At 39.1% G+C, this 12862-nt stretch overlaps 1 protein-coding gene across 5 annotated transcripts in view; it reads left to right on the top strand.

Annotated features, from left to right (window-relative positions):
• Positions 1 to 12861, top strand: part of BRD8 (bromodomain containing 8) — a 29605-nt gene extending 16744 nt beyond the window's left edge. Inside the window, exons 20-28 of one of the 5 annotated variants that reach the window (XM_089909358.1) lie at positions 540 to 644; positions 1123 to 1167; positions 5287 to 5565; positions 6415 to 6684; positions 7530 to 7687; positions 10121 to 10210; positions 10309 to 10377; positions 11719 to 11896; positions 12466 to 12861. In XM_089909358.1, the coding sequence (XP_089765484.1) occupies positions 540 to 644; positions 1123 to 1167; positions 5287 to 5565; positions 6415 to 6684; positions 7530 to 7687; positions 10121 to 10210; positions 10309 to 10377; positions 11719 to 11896; positions 12466 to 12516 (1245 nt within the window). In that variant the 3' untranslated portion in view covers positions 12517 to 12861. Of the gene's footprint in view, positions 1 to 539; positions 645 to 1122; positions 1168 to 2804; positions 3274 to 5286; positions 5566 to 6414; positions 6685 to 7529; positions 7688 to 10120; positions 10211 to 10308; positions 10378 to 11718; positions 11897 to 12465 lie in introns of those variants that run through there. The other 4 variants (XM_022588889.2, XM_022588886.3, XM_022588887.2 and 1 more) reach the window with 4 other exon arrangements.
• The last annotated feature ends 1 nt before the right edge of the window (position 12862 follows it).

The raw sequence follows: 12862 nt of genomic DNA, 5'->3' as shown, positions 1-12862 counted from the left end.
GTTTTATTTTCTCTCATTCTTAGAGCATAGAGATTTGTTTTTTAGGATTTTTTAAAAAATTGAAATATAGTTAATTTACAGTGTTGTGTTAGTCTCAAGTGGACAGCAAAGTGATTCAGTTTTATATCTATGGGGTTGGCTAAAAAGTTCAGGTTTTTCAGATAACATTTTACAGAAAAAAATCCTAACGAACTTTTTGGCCACCCCAATTTTTTATGTATATTCTTTTCAGATTCTTTTCCATTATAGATTATTACAAGATACTGAGTATAATTCCCTGTGCTATAGAGTAAGAGCATAGAGATTTTGATGCTATATTATAACAAGAACAAAAAATTAGAGCTATTTGGCATTTTCCGATTCCTTAGCATGCACAACTAGAATTAAAACCTAATGTGCTAAAACTCCTAATCATTCAAGACGTATTTGAATGTTGTTTGCAGAACAGTACTGTACTCCTATTTACAAAGCCTAAGGTGTCTTCATTCTTCCTTGATGGATCAGGTCTCTAGGGCCAACTCTGTTTCTTCTCCCTACAGCAATTCCTGGCCACACAGTTGATTATGCAGACATCTGAGTCTGGGATCAGTGCTAAAAGTCTTCGAGGGAGAGATTCTACCCGCAAACAGGATTCTTCAGAGAAGGTGAGGAGACCAAGGAAGAGCCTGTGTGCCAGTGTTCCAGTGATAGAAGTTTGAAGCATCCAAGGAACCTTATGTTACTACTTGGTACTTCCAGGCTTCTACATTCCAATGGTATACAGACATAAAGATTTTAAAATGGTAGTTGTTTGCTCCCATCCAAACACTGAAGAAACCTGCTGTGACTGGAAGACCCAGTCACATGGGAGAAATTGTGAGCTGAGTGCATGAATTATTATCTCCTCTTGGAGAGTGCTCACAAGGTGGGAGAAGTGACATAGCTTGCAGCATTTGGGGACCATCAGTTCCTATTCCAGAGGCATAATGGCCAGATTGCTTTTGGATCTCTTTCCTCTTATTCTTGAGTTTAAAAATTTTTGTCTTTGTGTGTGTGGTGCTTGTGTCTCTGTCCTGAGGTTTGGGGTGCTTGCAGCTGAGAGTTTCCGTGGAACCTGATCAGTGTTTGTTTGTCCTCTAACAGGACAGTGTCCCCATGGGCTCTCCTGCCTTCCTTCTCTCTCTCTTTGTAAGTATTGAATGGCTGCAAGGGGTGGTGTTGCCACAAAGTTTCTCAGCTCTTGCTGGGGGTGGGTGGCAGAGGGAGATCGAACATGCAGACTGTGGCAATGTCTTAAACTTCTGCTTATTCAAGTCATTAAATAAGAAACTCTCTCTTCTGCACTCCTGTCTTTCTGCATGTGTGTGTGTGTGGGCTGGGTAGGGACCATTTATGACTTCACTGAGCTGAAATGAGGTATATTATTGGTAAGGATCTAGGATGCACCTTCTCCTCATTTCTTGACTGCACCTTTTGACAGTTCTTTTCTTACAAATAGAAGATTGCTCAGAGCAGCAGCTGCTAGCTGGCTTTTAAAAAGTGTTCCTCATACCTACAGATACTCAGCACATGGGTTTTTTCTTTTCCTCTAATACTAAGTTGCAAGAGTGATGACTGATACACAAACATTCAGTAAAATTTAAGATAAAGATCTCAGTAACAGTGACCACTACATAACAGTAGTGGCTGGTGGAATTAGAGATAAGCTTAGTAAAGCTAGCCTAAAGACTTCTAATCTTTTCCTCTGTGATTTGAACAATACTCTGACTCTCTGTTGTTCATTATGAGGCACTAAGTCATGATGTAATGGAAGGATGTCAACCTAGAAAACCACATGATCTTAAAACTCTGGATTATCTCTTGGAGCTTTGTTTTCCTCATCTGTGTGCTGGAGGTAATATAATGAGGTGCCTGTCCAGCGTACCTCACAGGGATGTTGTGAGGATAAAATGAGGATAAAATGGCTTGAAAAAAAAAAGGAAGCGTTATACAAATGCAAGGGTGGTATTTTTATACTTACTGTTGCCTCAAAGGCAACTTGTGTTCATGAGATCTAAGAATTTTAGAGTCCTTGCATGTTAGAAATGTAAAAATGGCCTGGCCCAGCAAAAGTGTTCACTAGCTCATCTTACCTACAGGCCTTAGTCCGTACCACAGTCCGTAATCTCCATTCTTTCCTACCGGCCTGCAACAGTGACTCTGAATCCCCAAGCAATTGGCTGGTTGTTGCAAGGCTGGTTAATAGAATCTTTTATCTATTGAAGACAGCAAAGTATTGCACAAGAGGAAGGAGCTGGGCTGCAGGGAGAGAGCAGCAGATGGAAAGAAGCCTTCTGATTGTCCTGATCTCACGGAAAACAACTCAGGAGGTGCTAGGGAACTAGTGCCAGGGTCAGTCTGCAGGAAAGGCCTTTCTTATAGGGATCAACAGCTGGACAGGTATGTTAGCCAAGAATCTCACTATCCACTGCCCTTTCTGACTCTCCCACCCATCTTTTACTCTTCCTGTTCCTTTGCACATGATTTGGGGCCCGGGTGGGATGACTGATAGTCATTCTGTGGGACCCCAGGTGAACTCCAGTGACCTCTATGGTGGGCAGAAGCAAGGTACTCTGTCCTACATTTCCTCTCACACACTACTACCAGGTGCTTTTTAGCCCACTCTGTGGGAAGACAGATAAATGCCCCTCATTTCCTGGATTTTTCTGCTGATTCTCCCCCCTCTTCCCCCCAAAAACCAAATCCCCAGCATTCTTGTTGCACCTTTTCTCTTACCTCATAGCTAACTCACTCATGCTCCCTTTCTTTGTCTGCCTGTCATCTAGGATGGGGGAACCAGGGGGCGCCGCTGTGCCATTGAAGCAGATATGAAGATGAAAAAGTGAAGCCTCAGAGTATCTGCACTGAGCTGAACATGAAATAGAAGTAAAGATAGAGCTTGGGCTTGTGGAAGTTCCAGAAGTGGAAGTTACAGAAGAGGAGGTGTCTGGGCCACATGACATGAGCTGGAAAAATCTCTCTCAGAGAGCTGGAGTAGCACAATTGCCTGTTTTAGGGCAAAAATTATGGGATGTGTTAATGTCCTGATGTGTTGCTAGCAGATTGTAGCTAGTTTGTACTGTCTTGTGAAGTGTACAGACTTAAAAAAAAAACAAAACCTGTGAAGTGTATGTGTACACAATAAACTCTGAAAGAAAAGAAAACTCTAGCCTTTGGTGTGTTCTTTGAGTGTGTGAATGTGTGTGTGAAACTTGTGATTTCTTCTGTATAGAAACTCGTCATTTGTGGGAATGAGATTGTTGGGGGGAAAGTGGTCTTATAATATGAACTGTTCTACTACAGGTCAGAGAAGGTAAGTAACCAAGATTGAGTTTATAATGTTTAAAAGTACTGCATTGTGCTGTAAGTACTGCCTTATTCAGCCTTTCTTCAATGTTTGGTAAAACTTAAGGTTTTCAGAGTTCTCTGTTCATGTCATTGCTTAAAGAAGATTAAAGCATGGATATAGGTAGCATCTTTATCCTCGGCATTTGTTTTACTTATACTGTCTTTACACATGGTATTTCTTGAATAGTATATTATTATTCCTTTCTATGTGTAGGGTTCTTGTGTATTTTAGAATTCATAACATTACTGTTTGAAGGCTAAACTCAGTTATCAAGTTTATCACCTGAGTTTATTCCAACTTCTGTTACTAAATAAAAACTAAATCAGTGAAGTGAACTAGTGAGCTTTTTATTAAAAAGAGATGGAGATTAATAGGGTATTGTCTAGTATTTTGAGCCTTCTTGAAAAAGATATAGAACTTTATGATTGGAAGTCACGGATCTTTTTGGCTTAAGTAAAACTATAAAGCTTGCTAGGATCCTAAGGAAGTAGAAGATACCGTCTTTGTGAGTGATAGTTCAATCAATCCAGGAGTTAGAAAATTAAAGTACAATTACAGTACATTCCCAAAGCAGTCTGCAAACATGCATGTGATACAAGCAACGGAGCCCTAAAAGTTGGAGAAGTTTGTGGAGGAAGAGGTCCATTAAAGGACGTAGATTTTGAGTTGGTAGAGAACGTGATTTACAAGCTTAGCAAGCTAAATTAAGGTATAGGCATCTGAGGTGGGGGAAATAAGGAGACTAATGTAATTAGGAATCATATTAAAGAATAGTGAATTGCAGGTACCAGGCTAAGGGGACAAAATAGAGCTTGATTTATGGAGGGCTTTGAGTGACAGATTGAGAAATTTGAGGTGATAGCTATTGTAAAGCATTGAATAGGGAGACTATTCAGAGCAGGTTGGATTAAGAATAGAGAAACTGACCAGGAGGCTATCACATTTATTCAGATGTAAAGGATGGGCATTAAGAAAAATTATTGTGGAAGAAAATTGGCAAGTGGACTTGTTTACTGAATATAAGAGAAGAAAGAGTCAAAACAGGAGTAAGAAAATAGTGTTGATGATCGGCATAAGGAATTTGGGGAGAGCAAATTATTGAGAGATGTTCAGAAAGAAAAGTGATTTTAGTTTTATAAGTGTTGAGTTGAAGGAGATGGTAGGGCACCTAAGGGAGTTGACCTTTGGGTACATGGAGAAATGAGACCAGAATGCATATAAAAAGTAAAGGTGGAGAGATTTGGAAGCCACCTTAATAAAGATCAAAGTTGAAACGTCAAAGTAGCTGCATTGTTTTAAGGACATATTAAGGAGGCAGAGGCCCAAACAAGAACATAGAAGATGGATGTATTAAGGTAGTAAAAGGGAGAGGATGAAGGACTAAGAAAACCAGGAGTGCAGTGTACTGAAAACAAGGAAAGATATTTTTAAAACTTGATTTGCAGTTCTCTTTCTGAGAAGTGAGAGCTGGATATGACCAGAAGGATGCCACAGGTATCTTAGTATGCATTGAGGATTTAATGGTTGATAGGTTAAAAATGTCTGTATGCTGAGGAAAAGATCCCTTGTCCATCAAAATTGTTGCCTTGCAGTTGAGTTTAAGGGTGGTTTGGGATAGAGGCATTCATTTCAGCTAGCAATGCTCCAGTTTTTTCTCTTTTAGAGTGTGAGGAAATCTAACAACAAATAATTATTGGGTGATAATTCTATTATACTGCTTGACATAGGGCTTTTTCTTTATTCCCAATGACAGATCACTTTTTCTCTTGATGTCTCCCTTCAGCTAGTTTTTACTCTTCCTAATGTTGAGTTGAAAAAAATTTCTGACCCCTTATCTTTCTACCAAAATTGGGAGATGGAAATGCCTTAGGAATATTGATTTGAGTGAATTTAATGCTTTTTTTTCTGTGTATTTACAGATGGGGCATGAATGGGTTTGGTTGGATTCTGAACAAGACTATCCCAATGACTCTGAGTTGAGCAACGATTGCAGGTCACTCTTCAGCTCATGGGACTCCAGTTTGGATCTTGATTTGGGCAGCTGGAGGGAAACTGAGGAGCCAGGGGCTGAGGAACTAGAGGAAAGCAGCCCAGGGAGAGAACCTCGTGAGCTGCTTGTGGGGGACAGTGGCAGTGAGGAATCTCAGGAAGAGGCGGAGCAAGTCAGCCGCCAGAACCTCCTCCACTTTCTCTCTGAGGTAATGGGGAGCCATTATTTCCAAAGGTGGGAAGAATCTCAACTTCCTAAGAGAATGTTTAACCATATATCTACCGCTCTCATTATTGTTTACTAAAATATAAGGTCCACATAGGCGGGAACTGAGTTCATTTCTGTGTCTCTAGCACTTGGTGCTGATACAAAACATGTGCCAAATATGTACTTTTTGACTGAATGTTCTAAGATCCCAGTCATTAGGAGCCTGATCAGAGGAAGTGGGATTTCTGTATATAGGCCTGTCTTTAGGAGTATCCTTGTAATTCATTCTTTCAGAGTCATGGGAGGTGACACTTGCCCAAACTCCCCTTGAAGCTTATAATGTTAAGACTTCCAGGCAATATTTTGCAGTGTTTGTATTTCCCTAGTGAAGGGCTGAGGACCAGAAATAAAGAGAGTTGGACAGAGAGTTTATATTTATGTGGCAACTCTACATATTCAGTAGAACCTAGGTCAAGACCAGCAAGAATCTGGTCTTGCCAGTTGTTCACATATTCCCAATTCTATCTGCATTGTTTGTGGCAGACGAAGTTTTCAGCAGTTTTTTAGACGTTACCAGTTGATTCGAGTTGACACTTGAGATGAAAAATTAGAACATAAGCTCCTTGAGGCAAGAATCATGTCTATCTTGTTTACTGTTAGGTCCCAACCAATTAGCCCAGTACCTGTGTATATAAGATATTTGATAAATTTAAAATGACTGAATGAATCAATTAACCCTTACCATCTCAAACTTAGTCACAGTGGTAGTGTAATGATGTGGCATTATTGATATGTAGATGATGATTTCCACTGGTGTTCTTATACATCTAACAGTAAACTATGATTGCAGGTAGTCTATTTAATGGAGCCGTTGTGCATTAGCAGCAAAGAATCAGGTGAAGGCTGCTGCCCTTCATCTGGCACCAGACAACAAGAGGCGAGGGGAATTGAAGCTACTGAAGGAGAGGGGGAGCCCTGCAAAGAGCCTGAAGAGCTTTCAGCCAAGGTAGACCCCTTGGTAACTGAGAAGTCATTACTGGGAGAAAATGGAAGGCCAGAGGTGGCTCCACCTCCCTCAGATATTTGGGCACTTCAGGAACAACCCACAGCGAGTGAAGAGGTAAGTGAATAACTTAAACCAGCTGTCTGATCAGTCCTCTGCACAAAGAGGCAGGCAGAATGGTTAGAGAACATAGGCTAACTCCAGAGAGTTCAGTTACCTGGGTCTAAATCCTGGTTTTAGCATCAGTTAGCTGTGTAGGCTTAGGCAGGCTAGTGAACTTTTTTTTTTTTTTTTTGCGGTGTGTGGGCCTCTCACTGTTGTGGCCTCTCCTGTTGTGGAGCACAGGCTCCGGACGTGCAGGCCCATCGGCCATGGCTCACGGGCCCAGCCGCTCCGCGGCTTGTGGGATCCTCCCGGACTGGGGCATGAACCCGTGTCCCCTGCATCGGCAGGCGGACTCTCAACCACTGCGCCACCAGGGAAGCCCTAGTGAACATTTTAGAACCTCAGTTTTCTCTGCTGAAATGGAATAATTGTCTCTACCTTACACGTGTACTGTGAGTTTTAAATGAGATAATTCACGTGCAGCACTTAGCATAGTCCCTGGCTCATAGTAAGCAATCAGTAAAATTTAGAATACCATTATCATTAATATTATCTGGCCAGCTAGACTAGTTAGCTCCAGGGCCACAAGTAATAATGACAGTTTTAAAAGAAAACAGCATCTATCTAGAATAGAGTATATTGCTTTTTCATTTTTTCTTGGGATACAGAGTCAGAGTTCTCTAAGAATTCTTTGTCTTAGGTCTAGTCAAGTCACCTTTCTCCAACTTATTCTATAACTTTATATAACTGGCCTATTCTTACCTTAAGGTCAGCCTTCATTTACCCCATACAAGAAAAATTACCTTGAAGATAGTAAATCTCTTTCTAAACTTTCCTTTGTTTCCTGGCATTCCCAGGGGGAGGTTCAGCAAGAATCCAAAGAGCAGGACCAGAGTGAAGGGTATGTGTCAGAGATGGAAGACCAGCGTTCTTCAGGTGAGTGTGATGATAGCTTCAGCATCCAGGAGACTCCTCTGGTGGATATCCTTTTCAGCCATGCTACCTCCTCAAAGCTGTAAGTATAGACTTTTATCCCATGTTGTTAGGATTAATACTTTTACATCTGTTTACGCCTACTTGAATTTGTTGCCACGGACATTGATTACTTTTGTAAATTGAAAAGTAGAGAATTAGAGCTCGAAAACACTAGAAATATAATTAAATATAATTTTACTGTATAAATAGAAGCCTATATGCTTTCATCTTATAAAACAAGACTGTTTTATCAACATTAAGAATCTCTTTCATAAGTAATCCTTCTCTCTGTATTTATTCAGGAAACGTTGCTGAGTCAGATTGTCACTCAAGTCTAATATTATACAAATTCTACTTTTAAAAATACTAAAACATTTCCTATTAACTTGAAATTAAAAATTATTTTTAAGTTATTATCGCCCTTGTTCCTTTTTCACACATCTTGGGAAATTGTTTATATAATTGTCTGATTTTAACATAAATAACTATGGGGCCAGAGGTCACATTTTAGAATCTTAATTTTTTTCAGTAAAGTGAATTTCTTTTTAAATCAGAAAAACAAAGTTATTTTTGTTATATAACAAATAGTTCATCTTCTGGGCCTAGTTTTGTGTCTAAGTATTGAGAGAAGATAGTATGAACTGGTTTTTTTTTCTTTGATGTATCCCAGATCCACCCACATTATCTGTGGGGAGGCAAACCAGTAATTATTTTAGCCTTCTTTTGTTTAAGGTATACAACTGAACCATGCATATATATTTTTGTAAATAGCAGATTACAAATTTTTGTTACACAAATAGAATACAGCTAAAAACCTAACTTGTTGAAGAATTGCTTCCTTTGCTTTTCTATAACTCCGTTTGTGAGTATGAGCAGATGGCATATGATGACTATCCCCAAAACGGGAAATCTTTAATAATCTGGGATGTTTTATCTCATGACATTTCAGCATCTTGAAACGCAAATACCACACTCTTATCTTAGAATTTAGGTTAAACATGAAATCTTTATTAGAAAGCAGTAGATATTAGTAATTGAGTCTGCTTGGCTAGATAGCTTAAGGGGAGATAGGCATTTGAGTTCTTGTGCTATCACTAGGGAACCTTAAAACTACTTTGAAAGATGGACATTCCCTAGGCCCCTCTTTTCTGGCTTCTTCCTTAGTCTGTACTGACTCTCAGGAGTAAAGTAGAACCTTTGGAGTACCAGTCTAAGTGCATATCCTTTCCACTCCCACACTTTCACTTGTAGTTGCTTGGCATGCATTTCAAATAGATGGAAATAAAGGTAAGCAAGGGATTGTTTCTTAAAATATTGCAAAGGTGATTGATTATGAAGTTACAAAACCTATTGTAGTACCTTTCACGTAATGGAAACAATAAATACCTGTTCTGTGGCTATATGAACAAAATTGCATCAGTACCAAGGACCTATTGTTTATTCTGACTGACTGATCAGAGACAAAGGAAGAGGTTTGCTTTGGGCTTTAAGTCCCTTGTTCTTATAGGGTTCTGGGCTTAAGGAAAAATTGATTTTTGTGGTATGTAATTTAGATACAGGTGAGATAGTGCATCATGAAAATGAATAGTTATGTGGAGCTGTTCAAATTGGAGAATGATAAGGTATGAGTTGTGCTCAGATGGATGCACACAATGTGGTACATAAAGCAAAATGAGGGTGTGAAACCTTAGGTGTGAAGAGAGCCTATTTAGAGAGAATAATGCAGTGTATAAAGTGTGAAGTGTAACATGATGTTTAACTTTGGGGTAAATAGAAAACTTGCCAACTGGGAAAATTATAAAATGAAATAAAACATTGAGCAGTTGCACCTCTAAAGAAAAACTAAATAAATTAGGCAGTTTAGCCCAGAGAAGGAAGGACCATGAGGAGAAATGGATTTTTCTTGGTATTTTAAAGATTACTATACAGAGGAGAGTGAAAAGGAAAAATATTTAAATTGTATAGCATTCAGATGAAGTGTAAGAGAATTCCTTGGGATATGAAACCAAGTATTTTTTTCCTCTGGAAGTATGGGAGAGATACTTCTTAATGTGGCATATTTCTGCATAAAAAAACAGGACCAGATTCATTTATCAAATACTTATTTGAGCACCTAGTATGTACCAGGAACTTGGGAGACATCAGTGAACAAAGACTACTTTTATAGACCAGTTCTTTAAAGTCACAGGTGCTAAAGGGCAAATCAGCAAGATTCCAAAAGGCAAAGGCAGTTGCCTATTTTTAGTACACGTTACAAGAATTTAACCACTTCATTTGATAATACTGATCAGTAAGAGAATATTTATAGAGTCCGGGGTCCTTTATGAAAGCATGTTTTCATTCCTGTGGTGTTATTTCCTTCAGATGTTAACTAGGAGCACTATGTGTTGAGGAAACCTTATCAAGCATCTAGGGGGAACAGAATACCATTTGTGAAGTTACTGTTTGTTTTCTGCTCTGCTTTATCCTATAGGTCTGATCTAGGCCATAGTGACCCTGTTCAGGATCACTTGCTATTTAAGAAGACTCTCCTGCCAGTCTGGAAGATGATAGCCAGTCACAGGTAGGACTCCAAGCCACTCTTGGTATTCACAGCCACTCTTCTCATTTAGGGTGACTTTCCAGGGTTTCTTCATCCTCTCTGGGTTTGTCCCTTAACAGGTTCAGCAGTCTGTTTCTGAAGCCTGTGTCAGAAAGGCAGGCCCCAGGATACAAGGATGTGGTGAAAAGGTCAGTGGCAAAGGGGTCAAGAAAGGTTGGTTGCTTTTATATCTGTCTTTTCATACTTTATTTCACATCTGTTTATTTCATTTACATTATTTTATTTTATTTATTTATATTTATTTATTTATATTTATATATTTATATATATTTATATATATTATATTTATATTTATTTATTTATATTTATTTTATTACATTATTTCATTTACATTACTTAAGCTCAAGATATATTTTACAGCTGAACAAGTTTATAAAGTTATGGTAAGGTAAGCTCAGTCCTCATTTGAGAATATAGGGAACAAAAGGATAAAGAGGCTTTTATCAGTATTGACTTTTAAGTAATATCCATTTATTATAATCTTACATTTGCCTTTGGTAGTTTTTGGCACTGTTATTTCAGAGCACAACTTTAAAAGGAACACTGTATTCATTCAGGCAGTTATAGGTATGCTAAGGCAAAGATGGTAATCCAAATGGATGTTATAAACACTGGTTGATTGCAGTATTTTGGGTTTTTATAGCATAGTTCATCTAAAATGCTCTCATAAACCAGTGTGTGTTAGTAGTGTATAAAAGATCAGAAAAGAACCTTTGGAGACAGACTCCTTAATTCTGTAGATGAGGAAACTAAGACTCAGAGGTGGTCATGACTTGTCTGTGATCAACAGTGAATAGCAGAGCTAGAACTAAACCCCAGAGTCTTACCTCCCAGTTCAGTCCTCTTTCTACGCTGCTGTGCCGCCTTTTATATACCCACTCTCTGTGTCGCATTATATAATATTTACCTTAATATTCACTTGATTCTCTTTTCATCTCCATGAAAGAAGAAAAAAACCTCTGAGCTTTTGATGATACAGTAAAAACAGTTGATTAAATACCTAGTATATGACTACACATTGTAAACAATCGGTCAGTAACTACCCTGTGACAAACTGATCATTGGAGCTCTTTATAACTTTGATACCTCCAATTGTAAAGTGAAATGGCTGGGCCTGTGGGCTCTGGAGTCAGGCTGTTTCTGAATTGGAAACTAAGCTGTGTGACTTTGGGCAAGTACCTAACTTCTTTGATTTCAGTTTCCTCATTGCCAATTGTGACAATGGTACCTACCATATAGGTTTATTGAGAGGATCAAGTGAGTTCATATAGAAAGTATCTAGCATAGCACTTGGCTTATTGTAAGCAGTCGTATGTTAGCTGCCATTGCTATTTTATTATCTGATGGGGATTGTTATCTTTACTACTGTTTTCATTAAGAGCTGGTTAGTTATTCAGGAGAGCATGTTAGGTCACCACATGTTCCACATGAAGGTTTGATTTCCTCTGGTTTCTCTTGGCCACCTGTAGACCCATGGACTTAACTAGCCTGAAAAGGAACCTGTCTAAGGGACGTATTCGCACCGTGGCTCAGTTCCAGAGGGACCTGATGCTGATGTTCCAGAACGCTGTGATGTACAATGACTCTGATCATCAGGTGTACCGTATGGCTGTGGAGATGCAGCGAGAAGTCTTGGAACAGATTCAGGTACTGTAGGTAGAGAGCTGCAAGAAAAAGGAAAGTAGTTTCTGGAATCTGATTTTAGAAAGTCTGTGAGAATAAGGGTGGTGTTGAAGTGACCTTGCGTTCCCAGAGTTTATGTTCAGAGGTGATTCAAGGACCTGAAGGACTGACATTGTACCTGCTGGTTTGGAAAACTCTGAGCCTCTGTGGGACTAGCTTTAATAGATAGTGAAGTAAAATAGTCTAGGAAGGCAGGCAGCAGTGAAGAGCTCTTAAGAGACCTGGGGATAGATAAATAATGGGCACATCTGCTTCCAGAGCCTCAAGTCAGAGGGCTAAACATGCAAACCAGAGGCTGGAGTCACTGTCCATTTTTTGGTTGCTGTACCTGTTGGTATTAATATATGTTCACATTGTCCCATCTATAGGAGATAAGATATGGTAGCCAGAAGAAGACATTTGAGGGCTTCTTTTCTGGGCAGCTTCTTACTTTAAAGAAAAAAAATGTAGTTGAATCTCTGCGGAGAAAGAAACAAAACTGCTTTCAAACCTCCATAAAGCTTCATAGCTTGTTGTCTGCCTTGACCCTGTAGGTGCTGAGTATTTGGTTAGATGAAAGAAGAGTCTTAAATAGTCTGGAATGAGAACTAACCAACCCCATGGATGATGGAAAACCTGTTTTGCTAACTTGGAGCTGCTACCCTGAACTTTTCTGGAATTTGGATCTTTCATTGAGACTCTGACCTAGAGAAGATCCCAGTACTTGTTTACCACTTCTCTGTTTTCTTTTCCAATAAGAATAATGCCTTAACTTACAACCAAAGAATTAAAGGTGCCCGTGGACATAATATAAAGAAAACACAGAAAGCTGAGATTTGGGGTTATGCCATATATGTTGCCCATGTCTTTGTTTCATAGGCTTAATTTAGAGGTAAATAGATGAAACTTCTTATACTGCTCTTTAAATAAATGTTATTTCACAAGTCAAAG

This window comes from Delphinapterus leucas, chromosome 3, assembly GCF_059928025.1.
Source record: "Delphinapterus leucas isolate spDelLeu-1000000601 "Yukka" chromosome 3, BTC_Dleu_Yukka2, whole genome shotgun sequence".
Classification (NCBI taxonomy): Eukaryota; Metazoa; Chordata; class Mammalia; order Artiodactyla; family Monodontidae; genus Delphinapterus; species Delphinapterus leucas.
Note: the sequence above shows the minus strand (reverse complement) of the source record. Positions and strands in the feature narration are given on the sequence as shown.